Source organism: Arabidopsis lyrata (assembly GCF_000004255.2).
Source record: "Arabidopsis lyrata subsp. lyrata unplaced genomic scaffold ARALYscaffold_6, whole genome shotgun sequence".
Taxonomy (NCBI): domain Eukaryota; kingdom Viridiplantae; phylum Streptophyta; class Magnoliopsida; order Brassicales; family Brassicaceae; genus Arabidopsis; species Arabidopsis lyrata.
This window is the reverse complement of record NW_003302550.1, coordinates 12,233,322-12,261,098: the sequence shown is the minus strand read 5'-3', so window position 1 is coordinate 12,261,098 and position 27,777 is coordinate 12,233,322. Positions and strand designations below refer to the sequence as shown.

The window sequence follows — 27,777 nt, the reverse complement described above, 5'->3', positions numbered from 1 at the left end:
GCACTTACCAAATTAGCAATCTTTATTCTTTTGTCACAAAACAAACATAAACATTTCTCTCTAAATTATATGCTTAAAAATTCTAATCAAACGTATTATGGTCCCAACTTCTAATTAGCAATCACACATACACATATTATAAAAGAAAAGAGTATTTGTTGTAAGAAAAATCACTTATAATGAATAGTATAAAAAATAAAAGATGTCGATTTTCAAACCCATAATTAGTGGAAAAAAATTCGGAGGGAAATACTAATTGATTAATTTTCAAAGTCCTTTTTATGTCATAAAACAATAAATTCTCAAACCCCATAATTAGAAAAAATAATAAATCAAGTATTAATTTACTTTTCTTTTTCCAGATGTATCTGTCTTTTTCAAAATCAAATAAGCCAAAAATTCTTTTATTTTTTGAAAATTCATTGACCACTGCGTGTTAGCTTCCTTTACGTGTTTCTTTCTCTCCTTTCTCTCTCCTCTGTCACGCTAGAAACATAAATATGATCACTTTGATTTTCTCCGACTAAAATTTTCCCGAGAAAACACTTCGAGCAACAAAACCCAGAAGTCTCAGCTTCTTGTTAAACTCGTAAAGTCTCAATCTTTTACTAGTTCTTAAATTTTGTTTCAATTAAAGTTCTTAAATTTGGTCAACTGTGTTTGTTAATAATTTAAGATTTGTTCACATGCATTGAATATTTGTTTTTTTTTTCAAAGTTCTGAGATTTGATTCGATGCTTGAACAGATTCACAATTTTATGAGAAATTGGACAAAACCCTGATGTCAGATTCCGTCAAAACGACGGTGGATCCGCTTTTGAAAGATTTAGATGGTAAAAAAGAGAGTTTCAGGAGAAACGTGGTGTCTATGGCGGCTGAGCTTAAGCAAGTGAGAGGTCGTTTGGTTCCTCAAGAACAATTCTTTGTTAAAGAAAGCTTTTGTAGAAAAGTAAGTTCCTTTTTTTTTTTAATTAATCTTCTCACTGTTCATTGTTTTTGATTCTCTGTTTGATTTCTTACCTTTTTGTTATTGCTTTGGTAGGGTCAAAAATCTAGTTTCAATTTTGTATATTAGAGGAGAAATGATTTGTGTTTTTTTGTTTGTTCATTTTAGGAAGCAGAGAAGAAAGCTAAGAATATGGAAATGGAGATCTGTAAATTGCAGAAGAAATTGGAAGATAGAAATTGTGAGCTTGAAGCTTCAACTTCTGCTGCTGAAAAGGTTTGTTTATTCTCTCAAAACCCTTTTGATTTATTATAATATATGGCTTAAAGACTTCAAATTTGATATTGTTATCTAAAAAGTTTGGGGCTTTGAGCAGTTTTGTTATATGTGGTTTCAACTTTCTGAAGTAATCATTATAGTTTGGTAATATATTGGATCAATGCCCCTTTAGATCTTGATTAAAGTAGATGAAGCTGAGTGTGGAAAAAGTTGACTGTGTTCAAATCTCAAATCTATTATAATTAATGTTCAATGAAGCTTGACCTTTTCAAAAGGAGTTTATTGAATGGTTTTGGGATCCTAACTAGGTCAATGAAACAAGCTAATCTTTGGATAAAATGGGTCTCTAGTTTGGCCTGAATAGTTGTATTCATGAAATGCTAGAATTGCATATTATTAAGGTATTAGGGGATGGATTATTTCATTCATTCATTCTAAGAATGTTTCTCTTATGGTTTGTGATCTTGTTTTGGGAAAACAGTTTCTTGAAGAAGTGGACGATCTGAGATCGCAGCTAGCTTTAACAAAGGAAATTGCAGAAACAAGCACTGCTTCTGCTCAATCCGCACAGCTTCAATGCTCAGTGCTAACAGAACAACTTGACGACAAAACACGTTCTCTAAGAGAACACGAAGACCGTGTAACTCAGCTCGGTCACCAGCTTGATAACCTTCAGAGAGATTTGAGGACAAGAGAATGTTCTCAAAAACAGCTGAGAGAGGAAGTTATGAGAATCGAGCGTGAGATAACTGAAGCTGTTGCAAAGTCTGGGAAAGGCACGGAATGTGAGCTCAGGAAACTTCTGGAAGAGGTTTCTCCAAAGAATTTTGAGAGAATGAACAAGTTATTGGCGGTAAAAGACGAAGAGATTGCAAAATTAAAAGATGATGTAAAGTTAATGTCAGCTCATTGGAAACTCAAGACTAAAGAACTTGAATCTCAGGTGCAGCGTCCATAACTCTGTCCTTATTCTCGTGTTCTGTTGCGGAGAGTTTCACTATTTGACTGATAAATGACCGTTTTCAGCTGGAGAGACAAAGAAGAGCAGATCAAGAGTTGAAGAAGAAGGTCCTGAAACTGGAGTTCTGTCTGCAAGAAGCTCGTAGCCAGACAAGAAAGCTACAGAGGGTAAAGTCCAAGATTGATTGTGGCTTTCAATTCATTTAGCTTTTCTTGATTAGTATATGAGAAAACAAAATGTTTGACTGTATGATTGATGAATGGAACGCAGGCGGGGGAGAGGCGAGACAAGGCAATCAAAGAGCTAAGGGATCAGATTACCGAAAAAGAGTTGAATGAATCGGTTTCAAGGGAGAAACCAAACTTCTGGGATACTTCAGGGTTCAAGATAGTCGTTTCAATGTCGATGTTGATATTAGTGATTGTCTCCAAAAGATGAATTCTTGTATCTTGAACTCTCTTTCTTTTTGCTGGTGTGTAAATGCAGTAGTTGCAGATAGCTAGTAGTAGATAATCTAATGGTGCATATTACTCTTTGAGGTTAGCAAAGAGAAATCTTGCTTCCTTTTGCTAAGTTATAAGTTTGTTACTGTGTATTTGAATCATTTGTCAGAAAGAAAATATGCCAACTTCCGCTGAATAATAAATAAATCTAAATACCACATTTAGTTGTGAATGAACAAGGTTTTACAAGGGACTCTTAAAAAAGTAATCTCTATTTTAATTTACACTAAAATCTGAAGCCCACTTCAACAACACTTATCCCTAAGATGCAACACTTATTATTACACCTTTACACTTATCAATGATAAGTTATCATCATCACTTTTGTATATATTCTCCTCCTCATTATAAATATGAGTAAATACAAAAGATCCAAGAAGTGAGATGAAATAAGAAAGTCATAATTAATAAGAGTCTGAAGAGTTGCTTTTTTTTTTCTCCTCTCCCAGTTATTCTCATAATCTCTCGTTTTTTATATTTCGCAATACGTTATTAGCACGATCGTCTTTTCAGTCGAGCCGGCATCTGTCGATATGATCGTCTCCTTACTCGATCAATTTCTTGGTCGTTCCATGCCGTAAAAGTGTGGTACCTTTTATATTAAATTGTATGTTGTCAGTTTATCATGTCGTACCCACCTTCCAAGTTCCACACATACAATGTCGCTTATCAACTCGTTTGTAACCTCCATCGCCACCTCCTGTTAGAGACACGCCAAACAGTTACTTAACTAGTACATATGTTTGTATTTGTCGATCTAGGTTTAACAATTAAGTTGAGGATCGTATTTTACCTTTCCATCCAAGAAGTGAAGCAGATCCGTGTTGTTTTGAAGTCTCTGTGTTTTTCTTTTTCGTTTATGGCTCTACGTTTAAAATCTCCTGTCGACCCACTATTTGTTAGGTCTCCACACCTGTACATTAGGTCTTCAAATTTTCGTATTCCGCCCAAATCATCACTTCAAATTTTAGTGAAATCTAAGTAAACGTTAAATTAAATGAGCGTTCCATCATTCTTGTAGTCGGATAACTCTCACTTTAACTGCAGTGCATTAATTTATTCGGTACGTAAGGCCAAGTTCACCCGTTTCGCGCGCATACCGTAAAGATTTGCCGGTTTTTTCCGTAATAAATAACAAAACCGAATCTTTTTTTTTTTTTTTTTTTAAACGAACCGAATCTATTTATAACTCCTGTTTTTTGGTTGTCTTGGACCTCCGTACCTAATTAATTACTCTGACCTAATTTCCTCTCCCAATTTTTCTTCTGCACCAAATTCACTCTAAAATTAACCACGACAAACTGCTATGCATTGGCCCTTAATGTAGACCAATTACTCAGCCCAATTACTCGGCCCAATTACTCGAACCGCCTTTAACCTGGATTAAGGAATAATTAAGGACCATTCATGTTTGTAGTTTAGAAGTTTCGGATTCGATAAACTCATCAGTTTTAGCCTTCCGGCTTCTGCTTAAGCTCTCGAGTCTGCGTCAAGATTTTTGGGGGAAATTGATTTCGTTGGGAAAACCCTAATTGATTTGAGACAATTTCGATTTCCTTTTGACGGAAAAATGGCAAAGGATGATGAAGCAATCGCCATTAACGATGCGGTTCACAAGCTTCAGCTCGCTATGCTCGACGGTATCAATGATCAGAACCAGCTCTTCGCGGCGGGGAAGTTAATATCTCGATTAGACTACGAAGATGTCGTCACTGAACGAACGATCGCTAAGCTCTGTGGTTATCCTCTTTGCCGGAGATTTCTCCCTTCCGATGTTTCTAGAAGAGGAAAGTATCGGATTTCGTTGAAGGAGCATAAGGTTTACGATTTGCAGGAGACGAGAAAGTTTTGCTCGGCGGGTTGTTTAATTGATAGCAAATCGTTTTCGGGGACTTTGCAAGAGGCTCGTACATCGGAGTTTGATTCTGTGAAGTTGAATGAGATTCTGGGATTGTTTGGTGATTCGGAAGTGAAGGGTTCTTTGGATGTGAATAAGGATTTGGATTTGTCTAAGCTTATGATTCGGGAGAATTTTGAATTGAGAGGTGAAGAATTGTCTTTAGAGCAGTGGATGGGTCCTTCTAATGCTGTTGAAGGTTATGTTCCTTTTGATCGAAGCCATTGCAAATCAAGAACTGGCAAAGCCGGTGGTAAGTTCCATGATGAACTATGGAGTGAGCAAATTCTTTAGTTACCAAATGATTGATCAATGTATAATATAAGTTTGGTTTTGGCAGATTCCAAGGCTACTCAAAGTAATCAAGAGAAGCATGAGATGGATTTCACTAGCACAGTAATTATGCCTGATGAATATAGTGTTTCGAAGCTTCCACCGCAAACCAAGCAAGCTTCTCCTGTTGGGGAATCTGATGGTGGCAAAGGGAAAACAGTTCTGAAAGAGCAAACTGTAGTTCCTCCCACCAAAAAAGTTTCGAGTAAGCACTAAGGAGCTATTAAGAGTAATAGGCCTTATGAACAACATATCTCTAAGAAATGTAGCCGTATATGTTACTTAGTCTTGCTTAAAGGTATTTGGCTGGTATCATGAATGTTTTGATTTTTTCGTGGGGGAGCCTGAACTCTTTTGGTGGTTGTTAGCCCATTTCTACTGATGTGTGAAGCAATAAATGCTGTTTTCGATGCTCTATGAAAAATCTTTAATTCTAATGTGCATTTGCAGGGTTTCGTCGTGAAAAAGAAAAGGAAAAGAAGACTTCCGGGGTTGATGGGATCGATTTGGCGAGCTTTGGGTTTGATGCAATGGATTGTGTGAGTTCTGTTACAAATGATGGATACAGTGTTGAATATAGCGTGTCAAAGCAACCACCATGTTTAACGGAAGACCCTATGGGTGGTCAATTAAAAAAGGATCATAAGACTTTGGATGAGAAAAGTTCTCTAACAGGATCCTCTTCTGCAGCTAAGAATAAAAGTTTGAGGCTTCCAACACAAGCTTATCATGCAGGGGAATCAGAGGATGGCAAAGCGAAACCAGTTATGACAGACTTTGGACAAACTACAGTTCTCCCCAAAAAAAAATTGAGTAAGCACTTAGGAAGCTGTAAAGATAGTTAGGCCTTACTTGCAAGATATCTCTTAAAAATATAATCTGTATATGTAAACTTTTTTTTATTTTGAGGTATTCATCTGTTATCACGAATGAGTTTCTTTATTCCTTGGGTGTCTTGAGTTGTTCTAATCATTGTTAGGCTCTTTTTTTTTGTGTCTGTGTGACTCTGTTTATCTGTCTAATATTGAAGTCCATTGTGCATATGCAGGTTTTTGTAATGATCCTGAAATATTTAAGGACATTAAGAATTTCGGGTTTGATGAGATGGGTCTTGAGAGTTCTGCTATTATGAGTGATGGATACGGCGTAGAATATAGTGTGTCTAAGCAACCACAATGTTCGATGGAAGATTCTCTTAGTTGCAATCTAAAAGGAGGTCTTCAGACTTTGGATGGGAAAAATACTCTATCAGGATCCTCTTCTGGTTCTAATACGAGGGGCTTGAAGACAAAACCAGAAAAATCAGGAAAGAAAATTATTTCTGTTGAATACCATGCTAATTCTTATGAAGATGGTGAAGAAATCCTTGCAGCTGAATCGTATGAAAGACACAAAGCTCAGGATGTGTGTTCATCAAGTAAAACTGTCACTAAATCATGCCTTAAAATTTCTGGCTCTAAGAAGCTTAGTCGTTCAGTTACTTGGGCCGATCAGAATGATGGCCGTGGTGATCTTTGTGAGGTTAAAAACCATGATATCACAGCAGCTCCTAGCCTGCCTTCTACTGATACAGAGGATGTCAATAGTTTATCACGCCTTGCATTAGCAGAAGCCTGTGCTACGGCATTGAGCCAGGCTGCCGAAGCTGTTTCTTCGGGAGATTCAGATGCAAGTGATGCCAGTAAGTTCATAGGAGGTTTTAATTATGCTATGATACTTTGGATGTCCATATGTAGTGGACTTGCATAAATTCCTAAATTTTGCGCTTTGACATGTTTTATATAGCTGCGGAAGCTGGAATCGTTTTGTTGCCAAGCACACATCAACTTGACGAAGAGGTTACTGAGGAACATAGCGAGGAGGAAATGACTGAAGAGGAACATAGCGAGGAGGAAATGACTGAAGAGGAACCAACTCTTCTCAAGTGGCCAAATAAGCCTGGGATTCCAGATTCTGATTTGTTTGACCGTGATCAATCTTGGTTTGATGGACCCCCAGAGGGCTTCAATCTCACAGTAAGTCTCATAAGCATTTAAATATACTCACCCATTAGGACTGTGTTGAACTAAACTCACTGGTCCTCCTCCTTCCTCAGTTATCAAATTTTGCTGTGATGTGGGATTCACTGTTTGGCTGGGTATCGTCGTCCTCTCTGGCATACATATATGGGAAGGAAGAATCTGCTCATGAGGAGTTCATATCAGTTAACGGGAAGGAGTACCCCCGGAGGATTATCCTGGGAGACGGGCTTTCCTCAGAGATCAAGGAGACAATGGCTGGGTGTCTTGCCAGAGCTTTACCTAGAGTCACCACTTATCTCAGGCTGCCAATAGCAATATCCGAGTTAGAAAAGGGACTGGTACTTTTCCAACTTTTTCCTTCTCAAGAGTCTGTAGTCTGTTATCAGTCTACTAATAAGTAATAAACCAAATAGCCCATCCTAGTCAAATTAGTGATTTGTTCCCATCTATCTTTGTAAAATGTAGCAAGTACTCCTAGAACGAAACCTTAGTATATAAGTATGGAATCATTTTTGAAAATATAAACTCTTTATCAAGTTCCTCTTGAGAATCTTGTCTCAAACTTATGCTGGGAAGTTTATATATAGTTCTCAGTGATATTGGTTATGATTTGTTGTTGAGCAGGGAAGCTTGTTGGAGACAATGTCGTTGACAGGGGCAGTTCCATCATTTAAGATTAAAGAATGGCTAGTGATTGTTCTTCTTTTCTTGGACGCGTTGTCTGTATCACGTATCCCTCGGATTGCACCTTTTATGTCCAACAGAAGCAAGGTTAGTTACAGTCAACTTTAACATAATAAAAGGTGAAAGCTTAAGTGAATTTAATCTATTGATTATGTTGGTGAAAAATATCAGATTTTGGAAGGAAGTGGAATCGGAAATGAAGAGTATGAGACAATGAAGGATATCCTATTACCACTTGGCCGTGTTCCTCAGTTTGCTACCCGAAGCGGGGCGTAGACGAAACCCGGTTTACGGTTTATTGGAAGAAGAAATCAACTTTAGATATATGAAAATAGAGGATTCTATAATTTTGAAACCATTGTTTTTGAATGTATGAAAGATCTGGAAGTCATGTTTGGCTTGCTTTTTTTTTTTTTACTTAGAACAAAGATTTGTTGCATTCGATATATGATAAATGGGTCAGAGACGTTGGGTTGTCCTTTTTGTAAACTTTCTTATACGAAAATTATTGATATTTTTTTTTGAAGTCGTAGTTAATGAGTTTGAATTGAAATGTCAAATTTTCTTTGACTAAGACATGTTTTGGTCTAAGATTTTGATTTTGGACAGTGTGTTTCATGCATTTCTATGCATACGAGAAGAAAATTTTGATTGACTAAAGTAATGTTTTACAAAATCCATATTTTTTGTCCAAAACAGTAGTAAGAAATAACCTCAATCACCATTTGACCGTTATCGGGTTTAATAACGTCTGAGGCCTTTGTTGTCGGGTACAATGGCGTTTGAGGCATTTACGGTCAAAGCAAGGAGTGAACATTTACTCCCCGCTCTCCATCTCCGTCACCACTCACCCACCAGTTTGGATGAGAGTGCCGTCTTTGCTCACGGAGCTGGAAGAGAACCACGTGCAAAGGTACTTAGAGAGCAAAGGTAATTAGTAATATAGCCCAAACCAACTAGGCGGAAAAAACCGCCAAGACCTTTCTTGTGATAGATGAAGAAAAACGTTAATGTTTTATCAAAAAGAAAAAGAAAAACGTTGAGTCCAATGACCATATAAATATATCGAATATTATTAAAAAAACATCAAATTAATTTAAAAGATTCATTGTTAAATTATCTTTGATTACATTTATTATAATCAATTTAAAATTGAGTAAAAACAATTAAACAAAAACAACAAAAAATTTGACAGAAAAAGATCAAGCAAAAAATAAGCACAAAATAAGTAAAAATATAACTTTTTCTATGTTAGATAAAAACTACATATTAATTGTATTTATCTTATATAATTAATTGGATGCTCATAACTTAATTAACGTAAAAATTTGTTTGTTTCCAAAACTTTCAATTTTTATAGCAAACATTTTGATAACTTCTATATTTATACTCTATTATACACATTTAAATGTTTTTAGTCATTAGGTGAATTGATTATCTACTGTCCATTGCGTTATTTTACACATGGCAAAATCTCTAATTAATAGATATGATACGTATTGCGATCATGTGAGTGAGCAACTTTTGAAATCAAGTTTTATATAAATAAGATATGAATCCAACACTTCCATAACATTATTATTATTATTATTATTATTATTATTATTATTATTATTATTATTATTATTATTATTATTATTATTATTATTATTATTATTATTATTATTATTATTATTATTATTATTATTATTATTATTATTATTATTATTATTATTATTATTATTATTATTATTATTATTATTATTATTATTATTATTATTATTTTCATTTTTATTATTATTACATAATACAAAAGAAATAATTGACTTCAATGCTCTTTAACTCCCAACTAAGATTTTCCCAAATTGTTGTAGTTTAGATGTATCTACTATCACTAAGATGTATCTACTATAATCTTTGATGTAAAAAGAGAAGACACGTTAGAACCTCCGGTTGTTCTTCTTTTGCCCCTTTTGAAACCCATTAAGCACTAAACTGGGCTATGTTTGTTTGCCTGTCGCTGAATCCAGCGACATCGACAGATTTCAGCGACATCGTGTTGTTCGTTTGTTTTTTGCTGTGTTGTTCATCTGTCTATCGCTATATTTTTTAAAAAAATGTAAAATATTAATTTATGATAATTTATATTTTTAAATAAAAATATAAATACATATACATTATTAAAAATAATTAATTTAATGTTTTTATCTACTTTATTTTTTAAAAATTTAATTTGTTTATAATTAATTTAATTAGATTAACAATTTAAAATTAATTAATTAATTTATTTAGTTATATTTTTAATTAAGTTTAACTAGATTAAATTTTGATTAAATTAAGTTTAAGCGATTGGTCGCTGGATCTAGTGAAAAATAAACGAACAACTTTTGGTCGCTGTCGCCTTAAATAGGCAAACGAAGAGGGCCAAATAAACCAAAAATATCTACCTTGCAAAATTAAGTGAACCCCAACTATTATAAAGCCCAAATCCAACCATTTCACCTTACGCACAAGCACAATAACCTAAATCTTCTTGCAAAGAATGTTCGCTACCTTGGAGACGAGTTCTCTTTCCCATCTCATCCCTTTGAAGCCATTGTTTTGAGTGTATGAAAGATGTTGAAGTCATGCTTAGCTTGGTTTTTACTTTGAACAAAGATTTGTTGCATTTTGATATATGATTAAATGGGTTCGAGACGTTGTGTTGTTCCTTTAGTAAAATTTCTTACCAAAAAATTATTGATATTTCTTTTTTGAAGTAGTAGTTAATGAGTTTGAATTGAAATTTCAAATTTTCTTTGACTAAGACATATTCTAGTAGATTGTGATTCTAGAGGGCGTTTTTCTACGTATACGAGGAAAAAATTATGATTGACTAAGTAATGTTTTACAAAATCTGTATCTCCTGATCAGAAAAATAGTAAAAAGAATTTTCATTTATTTGAAATTAAAAGGATTTTCCAAATTTTACTTGGCTTCGGATTTTGAACTTTTAGAATTAAAAAAAAAATTCATCAACACAATTCCTAACCAGAATCTCTTGTTAGTTATATAAAAAACCTTGGTTCCACATTAAATTAACATCCTCTTGTGTGTTTGTTTATGTATGAATATTCATGGAATAAAGAATTGTCCATAATGTTTTTCCAAACATATAATTAAATGTAGTAGGGATAAAATCCAATAATTGGATGAATTATTGAGATAGGTTACTCTAGATAGATAGGGTCTCTCACCTCACCTTATAAAAAAGAAATGGTCGTTGATTATTTTCTTTTCTCTCCTCTCCGACACGTTTGACCCAACGGCCCATTTTCAGCTTCTGGTCTCTTTCGTATTAAAACTATAGGTTATACACATTTTAAAAGTCAAAATTAACCTCATTTATTGAGTTTTTTTTTTTTTAACTAAAGGAAAATTCAAAGAACATATGATGGTTTATCGCATTAAGATAATGGGTTCTATGTGTATTTTCCATAACTTTTATCTTTTGTGTTGGGAAGAAAAAAAGAAAGTTTGAATGGTCAAAACTCAAAAAGAACCAAAAACCAATGTAACTTTTTAAAATTCTTATTACTAACTTCGAAGAGTCCCATTTGTACGATTCATGGACTGTATCAATATTTTTAAATTTTACAATATAGTAATAATAAAATTGTCTCCACGAGAAGCCAGCTATATAGAGAAGATATTAACGACGAAAAACACACAATAATAAAATAAAAAAATAAAAAATTCGTCTCACCGGAAAAAAAAAAAAAAGAGAGAGAGAGAGAGCGAGAGATTCATCATCATCATCATCATCATCAAACCCACAAATCCTTAATCGTACGGATCTCTCTCTTCGTATCCTAATTCATCTTCCTCGATCTGAGATTTTAGGTTTTCTTCCGTAAGTTTAAAGATCTCTCCTTTTTCTTCAAATTTCTCATCTCAAATTCTGGGTTTTGGTTTTTATTTGGAACTACCAAAAAATTTATGTGTTTTAGCTTCAGATCTGCTTTCTATGCACTCGGATACATCACTGGATTTTGATTGGTTGATTTTTTTTCTCCAACGAACTTAATTTGGGTTTAGTGGTCTAAATCTTCTTACTTTAATGTTTGGGTCTTTTGAATTTGCATTTTTTTTTGGCATAGAATATAATTTTTTTAACCGTTAAAACCCCTTTCCTATTTCGTAATTTTAGTTTCTAAAATGTGTTGAATAAAAAAAAACAATTGGTAAAAAAAACTTGTTTTTCTTTACTTAATTTCGTAAATCAGATTTTTAATTTTATAAGAAAGATTTTTTTTTGTTGTTAAAATTGAATTTATAAATTTTGTATTGTTTTCTGCTATGAACTAATTTAGTAAAGCTACAAATTTTACACAGTGGACTCATATCTGTGGTTATTGTTGCAGCCTTGAGATTTTGAAGAGTTGAGATAAAGAAAGAAACTATTTTTGTAGCTTGAAAAATGGCATCAGTGGGGATAGCTCCTAATCCTGGGGCAAGAGACTCTACTACACATGCTATTGGTGTTGATAAATTACCTGAAGAAATGAATGACATGAAAATTCGTGACGATAAAGTATGTTTTGATGCCTTGTATTATAGTTTTTGGTATGTTTTCAAGAAATCTAAAATGGGTTGTGATTGTTAGGAAATGGAAGCGACAGTGGTAGATGGAAATGGAACAGAGACTGGACACATCATTGTGACTACCATTGGTGGAAGAAATGGCCAACCAAAACAGGTTTTTGCATCTTCTGACATTTGCAAAAACTGTTCTTTATGATCTTCTTAAGTTAGTTGATTGGTTAGAGTTTCATGTTTTATTAATTGCAGACAATTAGCTACATGGCTGAACGCGTTGTTGGACACGGATCTTTTGGTGTTGTGTTCCAAGTGAGTTTTGTTCGCTTATCTCTAGCTCTCTCCATGAAAATGTCTCAATCAATTGACTGAGTTGGATTACTTTATTTTCTTATATGATTTAGGCGAAATGTCTTGAGACGGGAGAAACTGTTGCGATAAAGAAAGTTTTACAAGATAGGAGGTACAAGAATCGTGAGCTTCAAACCATGAGGCTACTTGACCATCCTAATGTTGTGTCTTTGAAACACTGCTTCTTTTCAACCACTGAAAAAGATGAGCTTTACCTCAATCTTGTTCTTGAATACGTCCCAGAAACCGTGCATCGTGTTATCAAACACTATAACAAACTGAACCAGAGAATGCCTCTCATATACGTCAAGCTTTACACTTATCAGGTATCGATTATTGCATTTTTGTTAGGTTTAAGAGTTTTTTTTTTGGATCACTTATCTGTTTCTTCTATGTTTGGCAGATTTTTAGGGCATTATCTTACATTCACCGGTGTATTGGTGTGTGTCATCGTGACATAAAGCCTCAAAACTTGTTGGTATGAAAAAGCTTAATAAACCAGAACTCACAGTATACCCTGATGTTTACTTGTCTTCAATGTTTAATGCTACTTTTTTGATCTTTGATGGAACAGGTAAATCCACACACCCATCAAGTAAAACTATGTGATTTTGGAAGTGCAAAAGTATTGGTGAGTTCGATAAATCTCTTCTGGGTACATTTTTTCTTGGTAAAAGCTATATTCAATCTTGTTGATCATTGTAACTTCTGAAAACAGGTAAAAGGAGAACCAAACATCTCCTACATCTGCTCGAGGTATTACAGAGCACCTGAACTTATTTTTGGAGCAACTGAGTATACGACAGCCATTGATGTCTGGTCTGCGGGATGTGTTCTAGCTGAACTATTACTTGGACAGGTATTGCATTAAAATCTCATTCAAACATATTTTGTTCTGCTTAAACTAGAATATTGTGATTGACAAACTCTATTCTCTGCTCATGGCAGCCTTTGTTCCCTGGTGAGAGCGGTGTTGATCAACTTGTAGAGATTATCAAGGTATTAATTAGCCTTGCACTTGTTCCAAGTTCTTGTTTTCAATAATTTTGATAGAAGATTTGATGTAATGTTTTTTGTTATGCTTTGGGGTAGGTCTTGGGAACGCCTACTAGGGAAGAAATCAAGTGTATGAACCCCAACTACACAGAATTCAAATTCCCTCAGATTAAAGCTCATCCATGGCACAAGGTATAATTAAACTTATATACATCAAATCAACATGTTTAATGTCTTCTTCAGTAACAGTTACAGTCAATAGTCAATGTGACAAAATCTTCTCATCATATATTCACAGATTTTCCACAAACGCATGCCTCCAGAAGCTGTTGACTTGGTCTCAAGACTTCTTCAATACTCTCCTAATCTACGAAGTGCCGCTGTGAGTATTACTTACAAGTCAACATTCTTCTGTAAATCTTCTTGATGGTCCTTTCGTTTCTCAGTTTTCTGTTTTCTGACTTGCATTTGTACATCTGATCACAGCTCGACACATTGGTCCACCCATTCTTTGATGAGCTAAGAGACCCAAACGCACGTCTACCTAATGGACGTTTCCTTCCACCACTTTTCAACTTCAAGCCTCACGGTACAACATCTTCCTTTCCTAATGGTGTTTAGCTCAAACTTACCTATAAAATCATCGAAGTTTTGCTTTACTACTGTGATTGTTGTGAAACAGAGCTGAAAGGTGTACCAGTGGAGATGGTAGCTAAGTTAGTACCTGAGCATGCAAGGAAGCAGTGTCCTTGGCTCGGTTTGTGATTTCCTTAAAACCCTAAAATGTAGCATGAACACACTTCTATAATCTTCCTCTCTCCCTCTCACCCTCTCTATGTATCAATATGTTACAATCTGATATGTATCCTTTGTTTGTTGTATGAGTAGAGAAAAAAAGAGTTATTACTTATTACTATGGTTTGGTTGGCTATAATGTAAAAGCCCACCAAGAATTTTTATCTAAGATAAAAGAGTTTGCTTCTTCTGCTTCTGGTGTATTTTCTTCTTCCTCTGCAACATTCAACAAAGACCCTTAAAGTCACGGTAGCCAATACAAGAAGCCTCTGGCTCATAAACTAATAAAAGCCTAAACTTTTTGATACTACGAGTCGTCTTCATCGCCAGAAAGATGCCGTCGGGGAAATATTACTGTGATTACTGCGACAAAGAGTTTCAAGACACTCAAGTAGCTAGAAAACGCCATCTTCAAAGCAAACCTCATCTTCGAGCTAAAGCCCTTTGGTACAGTTCTTCTTCCTCAGGTCTATCTCTTCTCTCTTTCTCTCTGTTTCGCTTATGTTTCTAAAAGGAACGATTTTTAACATCTCTGTTTCTTTAAAACGAAATTGTTAGATCTTATTAATCCACAAGTCTCCAATTTTGCGACGAAGGGTCTGTGCAATCGATTCATTACCTCGGTACGTTGCATTGAGTTTTTGCTCTGTACATCATCTTCCTACCAATCTCTAGATGTGTAAAGTCTTGTCCTTTCGTTGATTTTCTTGTTGAATCACACATTTTACATTGATTTGTTTGTTGGTTTTGTACTAATTTTGATTCTGGCAAAAAATATCATTGCATATGTGTGTAAAGTCTGGTCCTGTCTTAATGGGTTTTGCAGAATTTTTGTCCATTCGGAGATTCTTGCAGATACTTTCACCCTAAGAACAATCCAGGAAGCACAGGTTAGGACAAAAATTGAACCAGTTTTGCTTTAGATCTGTGATTTGGTCTCTTTTAGGCTCTGCTTAAAGCTTTAAAGAAGTCTCTACTATATGCAATTCTAGATTCTGTCTTGTGTTTGCTTTAGATCTGTGATTTGGTCTCTTTTAGGCTCTGCTTAAGCTTTAAAGAAGTCTCTACTATATGCAATCCTAGATTCTGTCTTGTGTTTGCTTTAAACATCATCCTTCTTTTGAATTCAAATGCAGGATTTGCAAATAATACACAACTTCATGTTGACATGCTTAACCAACACATCGAAGGAAGTACTTTAAACCGTATGCGTCCTTGTTTTTAGCTATTCAGCTTCTGTCAAATCTTTTTAAACTTAGAAATTTGATGTTGGAAGTTTTAATTGTCTAAAACAGGTGATTATGTTAGTGGGAGACCAGGAGCTGGTTGGTTTGATCTTCCGCCATCTCTGAAACCGCCTCCTGAGCAAGGCTATCCTCAGCTTCCCTTCATAGACTGGGGATAGAGATAAATTCTCTGAGTAATGCTCAGAATCAACATTGATGATTCTTTTTTTTTTTTTTGGTGATTCTAGGATTCCTTTCTCTATGGGTGTGACTGGTTGTTATAATGATACGAGACTACGGTTAGGTTGATTAGGCCACCGGTTAGGACATTTTAATTAATTAGTTTTGGTGGTTTACTTTATGAGTTTGGTTTTCATAATTTCCTTTCTACGTTTGGGTTAGAATCTAAGTTGTATCATGACCTATATAAATATAGGTTTTTATGCTAATGAGAACTAAACTTCCAAGAATTAACCTTAATCTCCAAGAGAGCTTAGGGTTAAGAGGAAGCTAGCTTTAAATCTCTTTGTTCTTTAAGCTTAAGCAACGGTCCGATAACAAGAGCTAAAGCTAAGGCTTTGGTTCCTATCATATAAATAGAGGAAAAGAATTGGAAAGAAAAATAATTCTTCTCAGTTACTCTGTCATTTCTCGGAAGAATTTGTTCACCAACCAAATTAAACTTTTTATTCTCAATTCTTCTACATTTTTTTTTTTTTTTGTCGGCCAAATCCATTAAGATGGAAGCCCAATGGGCAGTACAAAGCAGTGAACAGAAGCCCATTCCCCAACATATACAACCTTGATTAACATAAAAACTGCTTAATCTTAAACTAAATTAAGTAAAAGATTAAGAATAAAAGGTATCACGTGAAACACCACGTGTTAACACGCAAGAAGGAGAAAAAGGAGCAGTCGGTGCCGGCCAAATCCACGAGATGACGCAGCGCCGCCGCCGGCTTCAACATTCACCACCACACTCCTTCTACAGATTTTCGCCTTTGCAGATCGGAATGAAGTCCACCGGATCCGTCTGAGAGAAGCCTGAAGAAGACTTGAAAAATCTTCACATCTCAATCCGATCTCCTAATTGGAAGCTCCGCCTAAGACCTAAGGAAGGTCACCGACTACAGAGTCATATAAACGGCGAAGATATTACTCCGATAGAAGATTCAAGCCAAGCTGACGGTGGGACGGGGAGATCAAAGGATCGCAAGAGGAAATTCATTGGATTCATGTAGAAAGAGGAACCGGATAAACCGGAGAAAGGTCCGACAAAACGGAAAACGAAATCCGACTAAAGCCGGAACTAAAATATATTACAAAGCAAAAGAACGGCAGATGCCGGAGATAGATTCCGGTGAACCGGAAATCACCCTCTCTCTCAAAGATAGAGATGCGATAAGAGAGAGAGATTTTTTCTCAATTCTTCTACTTTTTCAGTAGAAACAACTATTTGCTTTTCTACTTTACAGTATAAAAATTACCTCCCATAAATACAAATTTCTTCTACTATTTAATTTTCTTTTCTTCTCATTTCTTCTCTTATTTTTTTTCTCTTTTCTTCTTGAATCACACCAGTCACACCCTATATTTTAATGTTAGGATAACTTATAAGACTGATTATTTTATACCTTTTGCCACGTTAGAGTTACGGGGAAAACGGCCATTTTCAACCCAAACTATTTGGGAGCGGGTTTTTCCAACCCAAACTAAGGCCTTCCGTCAATTTCTATCCAAACTCAAAACTAATTCAAATTCAAAACCTAAACTAATGAAAATTAGCCGATTTCAACACGACAGAAGACGGTGTTAGTTCGGGATTTAACGGCTGCTGAGTCAGCGATATCGTGGCATTGACGTGGCGGGAAAACGGCCATTTTCAACCCCAACTATTTGAGGGCGGGTTTTTCCAACCCAAACTATTTGGGGGCGGGAAAAAATAAAACGTCGTTTTCACTGACGTGGCTTCTGGTCAATGAAAACGACGACGTTTTATTTTTTTCCCCTTCAAACGACGAAACGACGTCGTTTTAATTTTGAGGAAAATTTAAAATTAGGGTTCTTCATTTTCTCTCGAAACAGAAAAATGTTCGTCGATTTTATGAATTCACAGGCACTGTAAACGGAATCTGAAAGAAATGTAGCAATAGCAAGAAAAAGCAAAATTTGTTCCTGATGTGTCCGTCTAAAGATTTTGTCTTTCTTCCTGCAGAGGAATCATTGTACATACATTCTATCTGGAAACTTGTCTGAAATCAATTGTGTTTATAGTCTCGTGACCTGAATCATCATCACTACAATTCACAAAAATCTCAATATGCATAACAATTCATGAACTCTAAAGCTATGGTACCACACTGCCATTCATTAAAATTTCAACTCGACACAAATGGAGACAATACCATATTGTTTTAGAAATCATACAACCCCAAGATCCATCACATGGTAAATAAATAGTTTTTCTCTCACGACCCAACTACAAGATTACATGAATATAGCAGCAGCTTGGGTTTTGAATTTAAATTAGTTTTGAGTTTGGGTAGAAATTGACGGGGGGTCTTAGTTTGGGTTGGAAAAACCCGCCCCCAAATAGTTGGGGTTGAAAATGGCCGTTTTCCCGCCACGTCAATGCCACGATATTGCTGACTCAGCAGCCGTTAAATCCCGAACTAACACCGTCTTCTGTCGTGTTGAAATCGGCTAATTTTCATTAGTTTAGGTTTTGAATTTGAATTAGTTTTGAGTTTCGGTAGAAATTGACGGGGGGTCTTAGTTTGGGTTGGAAAAACCCGCCCCCAAATAGTTGGGGTTGAAAATGGCCGTTTTCCCAATCACGTATATCTGAGTTGTACTGGGACCCACAATTTGGTAGGTTTCGATCAGATGTTTAGAGTTAACGAAGATGCACCTGAGACTGAGAGATTAGGGAATCATTTCAATCAACACAACTACCAAAATAAATTATTCCCGTATGTTTTAGTAACGCGATTCTGATACTTACTAGTTGAAAAAGTTCCCGGTTCAAATAATAAACGCTTTTACATATTTCCCTGTTTTAAATGTTTCCAAACGAATTACATTGTTAGGTCAACGTTAAGTGAGCCGAAACCAAATGATTTCATTTGAAATATATCATACTACACGTAACAAATTAGGGAATTTTTAAGACCGTGATACCAAATTACGAAACCAACAACACTAACTATAGTGCTTTATTACCGACCTGCTAATGTTATGTAAATGGGAGATTTTGAATAGGCGATTCAATGGAAACAGAAGAAAACTTAGTTTTCTCATACATCATTACTGTAAAAGAAGTTTATCTTGAGAGAGCGAGAGGTTACTTCACTTCTTCCAAATCTCATGAAGCTCCATGGTACCTAAACCATGATAACTTCTAGGATGATTCATTCGCCCGAAAAGCTTGATGCCCTGGTTAATACATAATACACAGAGATGAGTGAAACGATGATGGAAACATTAGTATTACGATGTTTTTAGTATCATTTCCTAATGCCTCACAAATGCTTACTAAGAGGAAAACAAAAACACAATGTTACCCAACAATATAGATGCTCCTTCACGTTTCTAATAACACCGCGACCAAGTTGATGATAAAGACAAAGAAATGAAATGCTAATCAAGATTTAGTCATGTATTTATGGAGGTAAATGTTCTGCAATGAACAATATCGGACATGATGATTGTTGAGAAACTAGAATGATCAGGTTTTTTGGCAAGAAACGACTATTATAAAATCAAAATATGGTATTGGTTACTATAACCTAAAAGCGTACCTTATTCAACTAGATAGAGATGCGCATCTGAACCCATCTCTCACAAGTTCGTTTATTGCGTCCCTAAGCCTATGATAATCCTCAGGTTTGTTGTAAACTTGGAAAGAAATACGCACATATCCCGTGATTGGATCAATCTCTCCGTCCTCAGGTGGCCTAAAGTAGATCGGGATTTCAATTCTGAACTTTTCTCTCAAAAACGTTCTAAGCTTCAAAACATCTGAATCACTCGACACTCCTAAATACACCGGCAACCCGACCATGATCATACTCGCACACATCTCAGGCGGACAACCGAGCTGAGTCCCCCAAGACTTAACCAACATATGACCCATCTCAACCACAGATTCATGATTCCTCTTCTTAATACCATCAATCCCACCTTCAAACCGATTCACAAACTCCAAAATCGAAGGAACCACCAACTGAGCACTATAATCTCTAGTTCCAACCCAAGAACTCTCAACCGCCAAACCGTTCCCATACTCATTCGACACAACAGGATGATGCAAATCCGCAACACCACCACCACCATTACTCGATTTCCTACAATACAAGAAAGCAACAGAAGGCGGTGCGAAAAACCACTTATGAAGATTACTCGTATAGAAATCAGCACCAATCTCCTTCATATCAACATCAACACAACCAATCCCATGAGCAGCATCAACAAAAACTTGGTCAACACCTTCTCTTCTACAAATCTTCACAAGCTCTTTAATAGGAATCACAACACTTGGCATAGAAGTCACATGATCAATCAAAGCTAACCTAACTCTCCTACCATTCGCTTTACCCGATTCTAAACCAATCCTAAACCGGTCAATAATTTCATCCGCCGAGTTAACTGGAAAAGGTAACTGTACCTCGATGACGTGTCCACCGGAGCGTGTAACATACGCTTCAACAGATTTCTTCACAGAGCCATAAGCGTAATGAAGCATAACCACCGCGTCGCCTTTATCGAACCTTCCTTCACGAAAAGCCCAAGCGGTTTGTTGAAGAACGATTGCAGCTGCAGTTGTGGCGTTATCAACGATTGAGACTTCATCGTCGTGATCGGCGTTGATTAACCGTTTGATTACAGATCTAGAATCGGAGATTTTCGGTTTGAGTTCGTCGAAATAGAATCGATCCGGTTGACGAAGGAACCGGAGTTGCCAATCTCGTTGTAAAGCGAGGATTGATGATGGACAACAACCAAAGCTACCGTTGTTGATTCTAGCAAATTCTGGATCATGATGAGAAAACTCTGACTCGATCTCGGAACAAGATATGTAATTCTGAGGAGAGATTTTCGGTCGTTTGACGAAATCGGAAACCGATGATGATTCGACGTTTCCGTTGGTGGAGTATCTTTTGGAGGAGTGACGGTGGTGATACGAAGCTTTTTCCGGTGGAGATAGAGACGACGCCATTGATTGAGAGAGCTTGAAAGAAGAAGAAGAAGCAAAATTTGTTGCTTTCGATTTTTTCTCATTTTGATTTGATTAATAATTATAAAAATAGGATAAAGACAAGTGGTGAAAGTGCGGTGCCACGACGACTTAGGAAACTGTGACAAAAAGAGGTTTTTGTTGTTGCGGGTCACGTGACTCGCGCGTGGTTTCGGATGGTCACCTACCAAACAAACTTCACTCACGTGTTAAATGGTCTTTAATTTTTTGTACGGATACTGATGAGTGTTGACACCTCTCAACGGTTACTTTTTTAACGGTTCTATTTAAGATTAACAAACAAACACATGACCACAAATTTTCAGACAAATGTAAAGTTTTTTATGTTCTGTTTTTAAAATATGTGGAAGGAGCCATCATGTAGAATTACATAGAAGTACAATCATGATGTAGCAAAACTTATTCTTCGTCGCTATCGTTGCCGAAAACCGATGCGATTGCTACTTTTGGTTTCTTGGTGCTGCTTGTGGGTTGGCTCTGCGAAGATGAAAGAGATAACTAGTTTTAGTAATCAGTGAGTAAGGGATGTTGAAGTAGGTTAACCGTCTTGGCCCGCTTTTTGCTCGGCTATACTAAGTCCGGCTTGTATTAGGCTTGGCCCGTATATAGTTTGTAGTGTTGTGAGTTTTCGTACCTTTGATATACTGCCGCTTTTAGAAGAAAAGCCAAACTTCAATGTTTTTCGCTGATCTTGGACAGCAAGTGGTGCAACCATAGTCTTAGCCGGTGTAGAAACCGGGACATTCTCTGGGATTTCTTGCTGGTTCTGTTGCATCTGCTGTTGTTTACGAGCATCAGCCCTAAAAAGTCAAAGAAAAATCTGGGTTTAAGTCCAATGCATCATAATCTTTCGAAACAAGTAAAAGAGAAGATGTACTAGAAACGTTTTGCGCACATTTTAGTCATCTCCCTCTCCTGACGTTGCTGCTCTCGCTTCTTTCTGTCATCGCGGCTGCTTGCACCGTGCATTTCTTTCATTTCTTTGAATCGCTGCATAATACCAATACTTTGATGTATTCAGCTTGGAAAAAGCTATAAAACAAGGACAAAGAGAATTAGAGTATTTGTTTACCTTCTTATGGTTGTGATCGTATGAGCTCAAGTGACCTTCAAACTCCATCACCGTTCTATACTGTTTACTGCAGAGTTCACAATAGAAGACTTTACGGATTTCTTTTACATCGCTCTGGATCTTCTGCTCACGTTCTGCTAGGACCTGGATTGTCATAATGGGCACGAAGCGGGCAGTAGAAAGCCACCAACCAGGTAATAAAAGACAGCAGTTTTTTGTTTCTTTCTCCTTTACGATATTCCCGTCAAACGGATATACGCTATACACACTGCTTTCTGTTCTTTTGGGTATCGAAAATTAAAGGCATCGTTTCCAAATATGTTTTGAGCGCATACCTCCCGTTTCTTTGCGATTTCCTCAGTCTCCTCAATCTCACTATCAAGTTTCTTCCGCTGGATATTTTCCTCTGCAGTGAAATAATCATCTTCTTCTTGTTTTCCTAACCCGAGTCTTCTATCCCTGATACCGGACTTTATAGGCTCCGTTATACCTTAGCATAAAAAAATCAACACAATATCAAAAGATGAAACAAAATTCTAATTTAACCAGTTTGTGAATTCTGACTACACACACACCTTGCTCTTGCTTTCCAAGACCTTTTCCTTTCCAACCCATTTTCTGAAGAAGACGAAACCCGACATTCGACGACGATATCTTGGTATCTAACGAAGCTTGCTCCACATCCTCCAAATCAACATTTTCAGTAACCCTATGAGTAATCGGTAATCGAAACTCCTCAGCCAATCCCTCAATAAAAGACTCTTGATTCATCTATAACAATTTTAAACCACAGAATTCATAAATCAAAGAACAAAAAACACATAATAACTTGAGTATAAAAACCAGTTATGGAGAAAATTGTGACCTGATCCTTCTCATAAATCCGTTTCTCTCTACTACTTGCTTCCGTCTTACTTTCACGCCGCCTAATATCCATTCCTCTATATCAATCAACCTAAAACCAATGTACTGTGTTCTGAGAGATTCACGAAATTAGGGCTTCTGCGATATAGCGATTCAAATAAACACCTACTAGTCTAGGTAAAGTTTCTACGAGATCGAAAATTAGGGTTTAATTAATCTCAGATCGACACAAACCTTGGAGGCGAAGGAAACTATTTGATCTAAACATAAAAATTGAAGAAGCTTACCTGAGAGTTTCTCGAGCGAAAGAAATCGGCGCAGAAGCGAGACGAACAACAATCGACGTTGAATTTCTTTATTTTATTTTTGTTCTATCTTTTGTTAGCAGGCCTGGGGCTTTTAGGATTGGGCCCAAAATAAATAATTTGGAAAAAAATGTATTTTAACTATTGTAAAAATAATTAATGGGTACATACACTAGCCTACTTGTAATATGTGGAAGACTAATCGGAAATTACATATACGTCGTGGTCTCGAGTTTTAGGGATAAGACTGTTCATTGTTGGTATGATATACATATAAAAATCGTAAGTAGGAAATCCATGTATTGCAGGGAAAGGTGCACGTCATAGAGTTATTATTATTATTTTTTTTGATAACCCAGGTATCCGGGCCGAGGCCCGACTAGCACCAAGGCTTGAGGCCGGTTCTCTTTCAGGCCGTCTGAGCCCAACGCTTAGTGTGTTTCTTGGAGGTCTGCAGCCGCCATGTGAATACTGCAGTGGCCAACGCTAGCCCTCGAACTGCGGGCACCATATTGGAATTACCTCCTCAAAATATATATGATGATGTTAGATGACGAAAAACAAAACATTAGCCTACTAATTTTTGCACTTGTTTAAGAAAGGGTTGATGTGGTGACAAAATAATAAATAAATAAAATTTTATTTTGCCATTTTTTTGTAAATAGATTTTTTTTTCATGTGTATTTAAACAAATAACATGTTATTTTATTCAATGATATATTATTTTACGTAATTAAAAAACATGAGAAAAGGTATTTGTTCATTTATGATTTTTACCACTGCCTCAATTTCCCTAATAAGTATCAAAATTAGGTTATCTAATTAATCTTAAAATATTATGACCATTGTAAGAAAAAGATTCTTTTAATAATAAATCTATAGAGAAATAACAGATAAAAAAAAAACTAATGAAAAAAAGGAAATGATTCTTCCACTAGTTGTGGTTTCCTAAAAACTGCATTTTTCTTCTGGTATTTATTATAAATAAATTAAAAGGTTGAAATTTACATATGTTCATATGATTGGTCATGGCAAAAAGATGAATGACTTTTGTAATGGCTTGTATATGGTGTTAGTGAGCTTAGTGGATAACTTTTACTTTGAGATGTATACTATCTTTGGAGTATGCTTTATTTGAATTATCGTAATTAATCAAAAACTATATGCTATAAAATTCTATACTATTTCTATGATTTGAATTCTATATGCCAATCAAATTACAAAATAATTTCCAAGAATGGTTGAACTTATCAGTCGTTTGTAGTCTAACTTTAATTATGACTGAATTTAGTCTACAGTGTTCCAAAACCGCATTGATAATATATAAGGTGAACTTGTTTAGGTTTTCAATATTAATTAATTTACTTCTTCTTCTTCATGTATATATTAACTCCAAAATTATATAGGGTTCTCATAACACTTCATCTAGTTGATAATTATCTTTCTTTTTTTTCTCAAAAAATCAGCCAAAAGTGAAAAACCAATCAAAATTAAGACATTCAAATCCGAAACGAATCAAACTTTTTCTTTCTTTTATATTCCCTGTCAAATTCGATAATGAACTTTGTTTGGTGGTGGATTACTTATGCTTTAATTATTGCTAAAAATATACAGTTTATAGGCGAAAAGATTATAGAAGATTAGTATATTTGTATGAAAAGTCTACTAGATATTAATTAATTACTAATTGTTATATAATATAGCTTGAAGCTGTTGAATGTATTCCACAAAGAATGGAAAACAAAAGAAGAATCGTTCGTTGTCATGAAACAAAACATTTGACTGTTTTATTTTCCACAGATTCTTTTTAATTTGTCTTTTGACTGTTTCTTTCTCTGCCGATAATCTTCCATGATTTTTGACTTAATTAGTTAATAATTTTTTTTTCTTAATGACAATATTATTCCTCACGTAAATGATACTTTTAGCATGATTATCCAATAGCTTTTAATAATACATTTTAAGAATATTTAAGTAATATATTTGTTAAAGTGATAGTTAAGAAGTAGTATTTTCGAGTTAATATTTATGTGTGATTAATGGTAGGTTCTTAACATGTGGTTCTTAGGAAAAAAATATTAATATAAAAATAAAATTTATAATCATAGAAAATTTTATAATTGTTGTAAATTAAAAAAATTAAAACATACATGAGATACAATTTATAATATAAATAACATAAAACACAATTGTTTTAACTTGATTTCTGGAATATTTTGTCCATATATGTTTGACCAAATCTTTCTTCAATTGTTGATGCATACCTCGATCACGAATTCGAGTTTTAGTAGCCATCATATCGAAGAAATTTGAAGGCATTTCTGTAGAATAGGCGAAATCCACCCGTGAACTTTCTCCAGATTCCGTTTGTTTGAATTCGGTAGTATCAAACTGAGTATACCCATCTCGTTCGTCTTCTACTATCATATTGTGAAGTATTATAAATGCTCGCATAATATTTCCCATTTTTACCTTATCCCAACTAAGAGCCGGCTTTTGACAATGGCAAAGCGAGCTTGCAAAACTCCAAAAGCACGCTCGACATCTTTACGGCAAGCTTCTTGATGGGTTGCAAATAAAGATGCTTTATCGGTTTGTGGAAGTGGAATAGATTGTGATATATCATGGATTTTACCGTTTTTAACCATGATATATGTATTGTTTTTAGAGTCTTTTTGTTATTTGTAGAGTCTTTTTGAGTCTTTTCAGGTTTATACACGTTCGAGACCAATTTGGAGATTATGGATCATTCTGGAGCAAAACCGAGAAGTTATGTTGCGCGAGCAATCCGGAGACAAAAATACGTGTAGGTGTCGATCGACACCATCCCTGGTGTCGGTCGACACCATCCCTGGTGTCGGTCGACACCAAGATCTGAAGGCAATTCAATTTCGCGAGTTTTTGAAGTTATGAAGATTTGCAAATTCGCCCCAGAATTTCTCACTATTTTCAAAGAAGTCCCTGCACGTTTTTAGAAGTTATATATATATTTTAAGGTCATTGTTTAGACCTAAGCTTGGAGAGGCTACTCTCCTTTTCTCTTTTGTATTTGGGAACTAAACCCTGTGGAGACTCCCTTTAGAGAAGATCTTTCTAAACCCTATTTTCTTGTTATATTCATTATTGATTTCTACTTCAATCATGTTGTTTGCTTCAATCTCCATGTTTGAGTAGTTTTCTTGTTAGGTTTAGGGATTCTCATTAGAGATTTAGATGAATTAATAAATCAATTACCTGTTAGGATTAATCTATAGAGTTCTTCATATAGGTTGTTCTTAATGCTTGTTCTAGAGTAGCTAACTAGAACCTTATCTTAGGATAATAGTTATTTGATCCGAGAGGGCACCTGTTACTGGAATTACCTTAGATGAGCCTGGTTTATAGGTGTGTAATAAGAATCGGCCTATCTACTAAGGTGAACATATCAAACTTGAGTTTAATGCTAGTCTAGATCTAGGAATTCGCATCGAGAGGTGGAATTACCGATATTAGATTAGTTAGTTAGCACATCGAGAGGTGGTTAGCTATTCATTAGTGATTTGAGTTCTAGAACGGTTCGTTAAATAATCCTAATTAATTTGCTAGATCTACTATTAGTTTATTTCTTGAGAAATCCCTAAGCCTAACGTTTTTTCCATCTGATTTACATCTCGATTTTAATTACTTATTTTATTTTAATTTGCAATCTTTACTTGTTTAGCTTAATTCAAAGCATGTTAGTCTATTGTGTGAACACGAGAGCTTTGTGAATTTCGAGCCTAAAGTACTGCAATCGATCTCTTATTTGAGAGAGTAGTCTTAGGTCTTAATTTGACTCACATCAGATTGGATAAAGGTAGCCCATTTAGGATAAATGCCATCAGTGAGATAGTAACCCAAATGATACTCGTTCACGTTGACTGTATAATTCACTGTTGGTGCTCGACCTTTTAAGATGTCATCAAAAACCGGAGAGCGATCTAGAATATTTATATCGTTTAAAGTACCTTGAGGTGCAAAAAACGCATGCCATATCCAATGATTTTGGGAAGCTATAGCCTCTAAAACGATCGTTGGGTTTCCAGAGGCACGTGTATATTGTCCTTTCCAAGAGTTAGGGCAATTCTTCCACTCCCAATGCTTACAATCGATGCTTCCCATCATCCCGGGAAATCTTCAAATCTCTCCAATAAGGAGTAGCCATTGAAGATCTTCTACAGTGGGTTTTCGTAGGTACTCATCTCTAAAGCAATCAATAATTCTGTCAACAAAATGTTCTATGCACTTCATCGAAGTTGTTTCACCAATCCGGAGGTATTCATCAACCGCATCAGCCGCCAAACCATATGCAAGCATACGAATTGTTGTTGTACACTTTTGTAGTGCAGAAAAACCATTTCTTCCTGTAGCATCTCTTCTTTGTTGAAAGAATGGAATTTCTACGGATAGTCGATCAACAACACGCAGGAATAATGGCTTGTTCATTCTAAAACGGCGTCTGAATAGGTTAAGAGGGAAAGTTGGATTTTCTGCGAGTAACAGAGATTATAAAGACATAAATGCATATTGAAACAACACAAAACTAATTGAAACATAAACTTTATTTAGCATATTAAACAAACATAACCAGAAATACAAACACAATTCCAAGTTGAAACAGAAACACAAAGACATAAATAGAAGCAAGAAATTCAAAATGGAGACATAAATATAAAGACAGAAATACATGAAAGAAAATCAATGCAAAATCT

At 35.5% G+C, this 27,777-nt stretch overlaps 6 protein-coding genes across 10 annotated transcripts; 4 read left to right on the top strand and 2 right to left on the bottom strand.

Annotated features, from left to right (window-relative positions):
- Window positions 1–438: 438 nt before the first annotated feature.
- LOC110227796 (myosin-11) lies at window positions 439–2,828 on the top strand. Its single transcript, XM_021023407.1, has 6 exons — window positions 439–589; window positions 747–949; window positions 1,115–1,222; window positions 1,707–2,168; window positions 2,252–2,353; window positions 2,457–2,828. The coding sequence occupies exons 2-6, from the start codon at window positions 782–784 to the stop codon at window positions 2,622–2,624; spliced, it is 1,008 nt and encodes a 335-aa protein (XP_020879066.1). The 5' UTR covers window positions 439–589; window positions 747–781; the 3' UTR covers window positions 2,625–2,828.
- A 1,280-nt stretch (window positions 2,829–4,108) lies between these two features.
- On the top strand, window positions 4,109–8,156 carry LOC9310392 (putative RNA polymerase II subunit B1 CTD phosphatase RPAP2 homolog). 3 transcript variants are annotated; one of them, XM_021022580.1, is made up of 9 exons: window positions 4,109–4,839; window positions 4,927–5,124; window positions 5,370–5,732; window positions 5,968–6,600; window positions 6,705–6,770; window positions 6,801–6,934; window positions 7,015–7,278; window positions 7,565–7,711; window positions 7,796–8,156. In XM_021022580.1, exons 1-9 carry the CDS (start codon window positions 4,260–4,262, stop codon window positions 7,898–7,900), a joined length of 2,490 nt encoding a protein of 829 aa, XP_020878239.1. In that variant the 5' UTR covers window positions 4,109–4,259; the 3' UTR covers window positions 7,901–8,156. The 3 variants fall into 3 exon arrangements, with proteins under 3 accessions (XP_020878239.1, XP_020878238.1, XP_020878240.1); XM_021022579.1 differs by having other exon boundaries at window positions 6,705–6,934; XM_021022581.1 differs by lacking the exons at window positions 4,109–4,839; window positions 4,927–5,124 and adding an exon at window positions 5,132–5,217 and having other exon boundaries at window positions 6,705–6,934.
- A 3,190-nt stretch (window positions 8,157–11,346) lies between these two features.
- On the top strand, window positions 11,347–14,515 carry LOC9310390 (shaggy-related protein kinase alpha). The gene is made up of 13 exons (XM_021023931.1): window positions 11,347–11,495; window positions 12,007–12,176; window positions 12,249–12,341; window positions 12,434–12,493; window positions 12,586–12,858; window positions 12,936–13,010; window positions 13,107–13,163; window positions 13,251–13,391; window positions 13,481–13,531; window positions 13,625–13,720; window positions 13,827–13,910; window positions 14,015–14,117; window positions 14,211–14,515. The coding sequence occupies exons 2-13, from the start codon at window positions 12,063–12,065 to the stop codon at window positions 14,291–14,293; spliced, it is 1,230 nt and encodes a 409-aa protein (XP_020879590.1). The 5' UTR covers window positions 11,347–11,495; window positions 12,007–12,062; the 3' UTR covers window positions 14,294–14,515.
- A 94-nt stretch (window positions 14,516–14,609) lies between these two features.
- Window positions 14,610–16,070, top strand: LOC9308302 (zinc finger CCCH domain-containing protein 3). Its single transcript, XM_002874276.2, has 5 exons — window positions 14,610–14,790; window positions 14,882–14,946; window positions 15,150–15,213; window positions 15,460–15,528; window positions 15,619–16,070. The coding sequence occupies exons 1-5, from the start codon at window positions 14,658–14,660 to the stop codon at window positions 15,726–15,728; spliced, it is 441 nt and encodes a 146-aa protein (XP_002874322.1). The 5' UTR covers window positions 14,610–14,657; the 3' UTR covers window positions 15,729–16,070.
- Window positions 16,071–18,645: 2,575 nt separating this feature from the next.
- On the bottom strand, window positions 18,646–20,831 carry LOC9308301 (probable L-cysteine desulfhydrase, chloroplastic). Its single transcript, XM_021023930.1, has 2 exons — window positions 19,350–20,831; window positions 18,646–18,984 (listed from the first exon to the last, which is right to left on the bottom strand). The coding sequence occupies exon 1, from the start codon at window positions 20,765–20,767 to the stop codon at window positions 19,355–19,357; it is 1,413 nt and encodes a 470-aa protein (XP_020879589.1). The 5' UTR covers window positions 20,768–20,831; the 3' UTR covers window positions 18,646–18,984; window positions 19,350–19,354.
- A 247-nt stretch (window positions 20,832–21,078) lies between these two features.
- LOC9310389 (G patch domain-containing protein 8) lies at window positions 21,079–23,137 on the bottom strand. Of its 3 annotated transcripts, none has more exons than XM_021023932.1 (8): window positions 23,030–23,137; window positions 22,744–22,833; window positions 22,454–22,649; window positions 22,214–22,368; window positions 21,879–22,022; window positions 21,702–21,796; window positions 21,441–21,606; window positions 21,079–21,283 (listed from the first exon to the last, which is right to left on the bottom strand). In XM_021023932.1, the coding sequence occupies exons 2-8, from the start codon at window positions 22,813–22,815 to the stop codon at window positions 21,206–21,208; spliced, it is 906 nt and encodes a 301-aa protein (XP_020879591.1). In that variant the 5' UTR covers window positions 22,816–22,833; window positions 23,030–23,137; the 3' UTR covers window positions 21,079–21,205. The 3 variants fall into 3 exon arrangements, with proteins under 3 accessions (XP_020879591.1, XP_020879592.1, XP_002872231.1); XM_021023933.1 differs by having other exon boundaries at window positions 22,744–22,854; window positions 23,030–23,098; XM_002872185.2 differs by lacking the exon at window positions 23,030–23,137 and having other exon boundaries at window positions 22,744–22,996.
- Window positions 23,138–27,777: the final 4,640 nt, after the last annotated feature.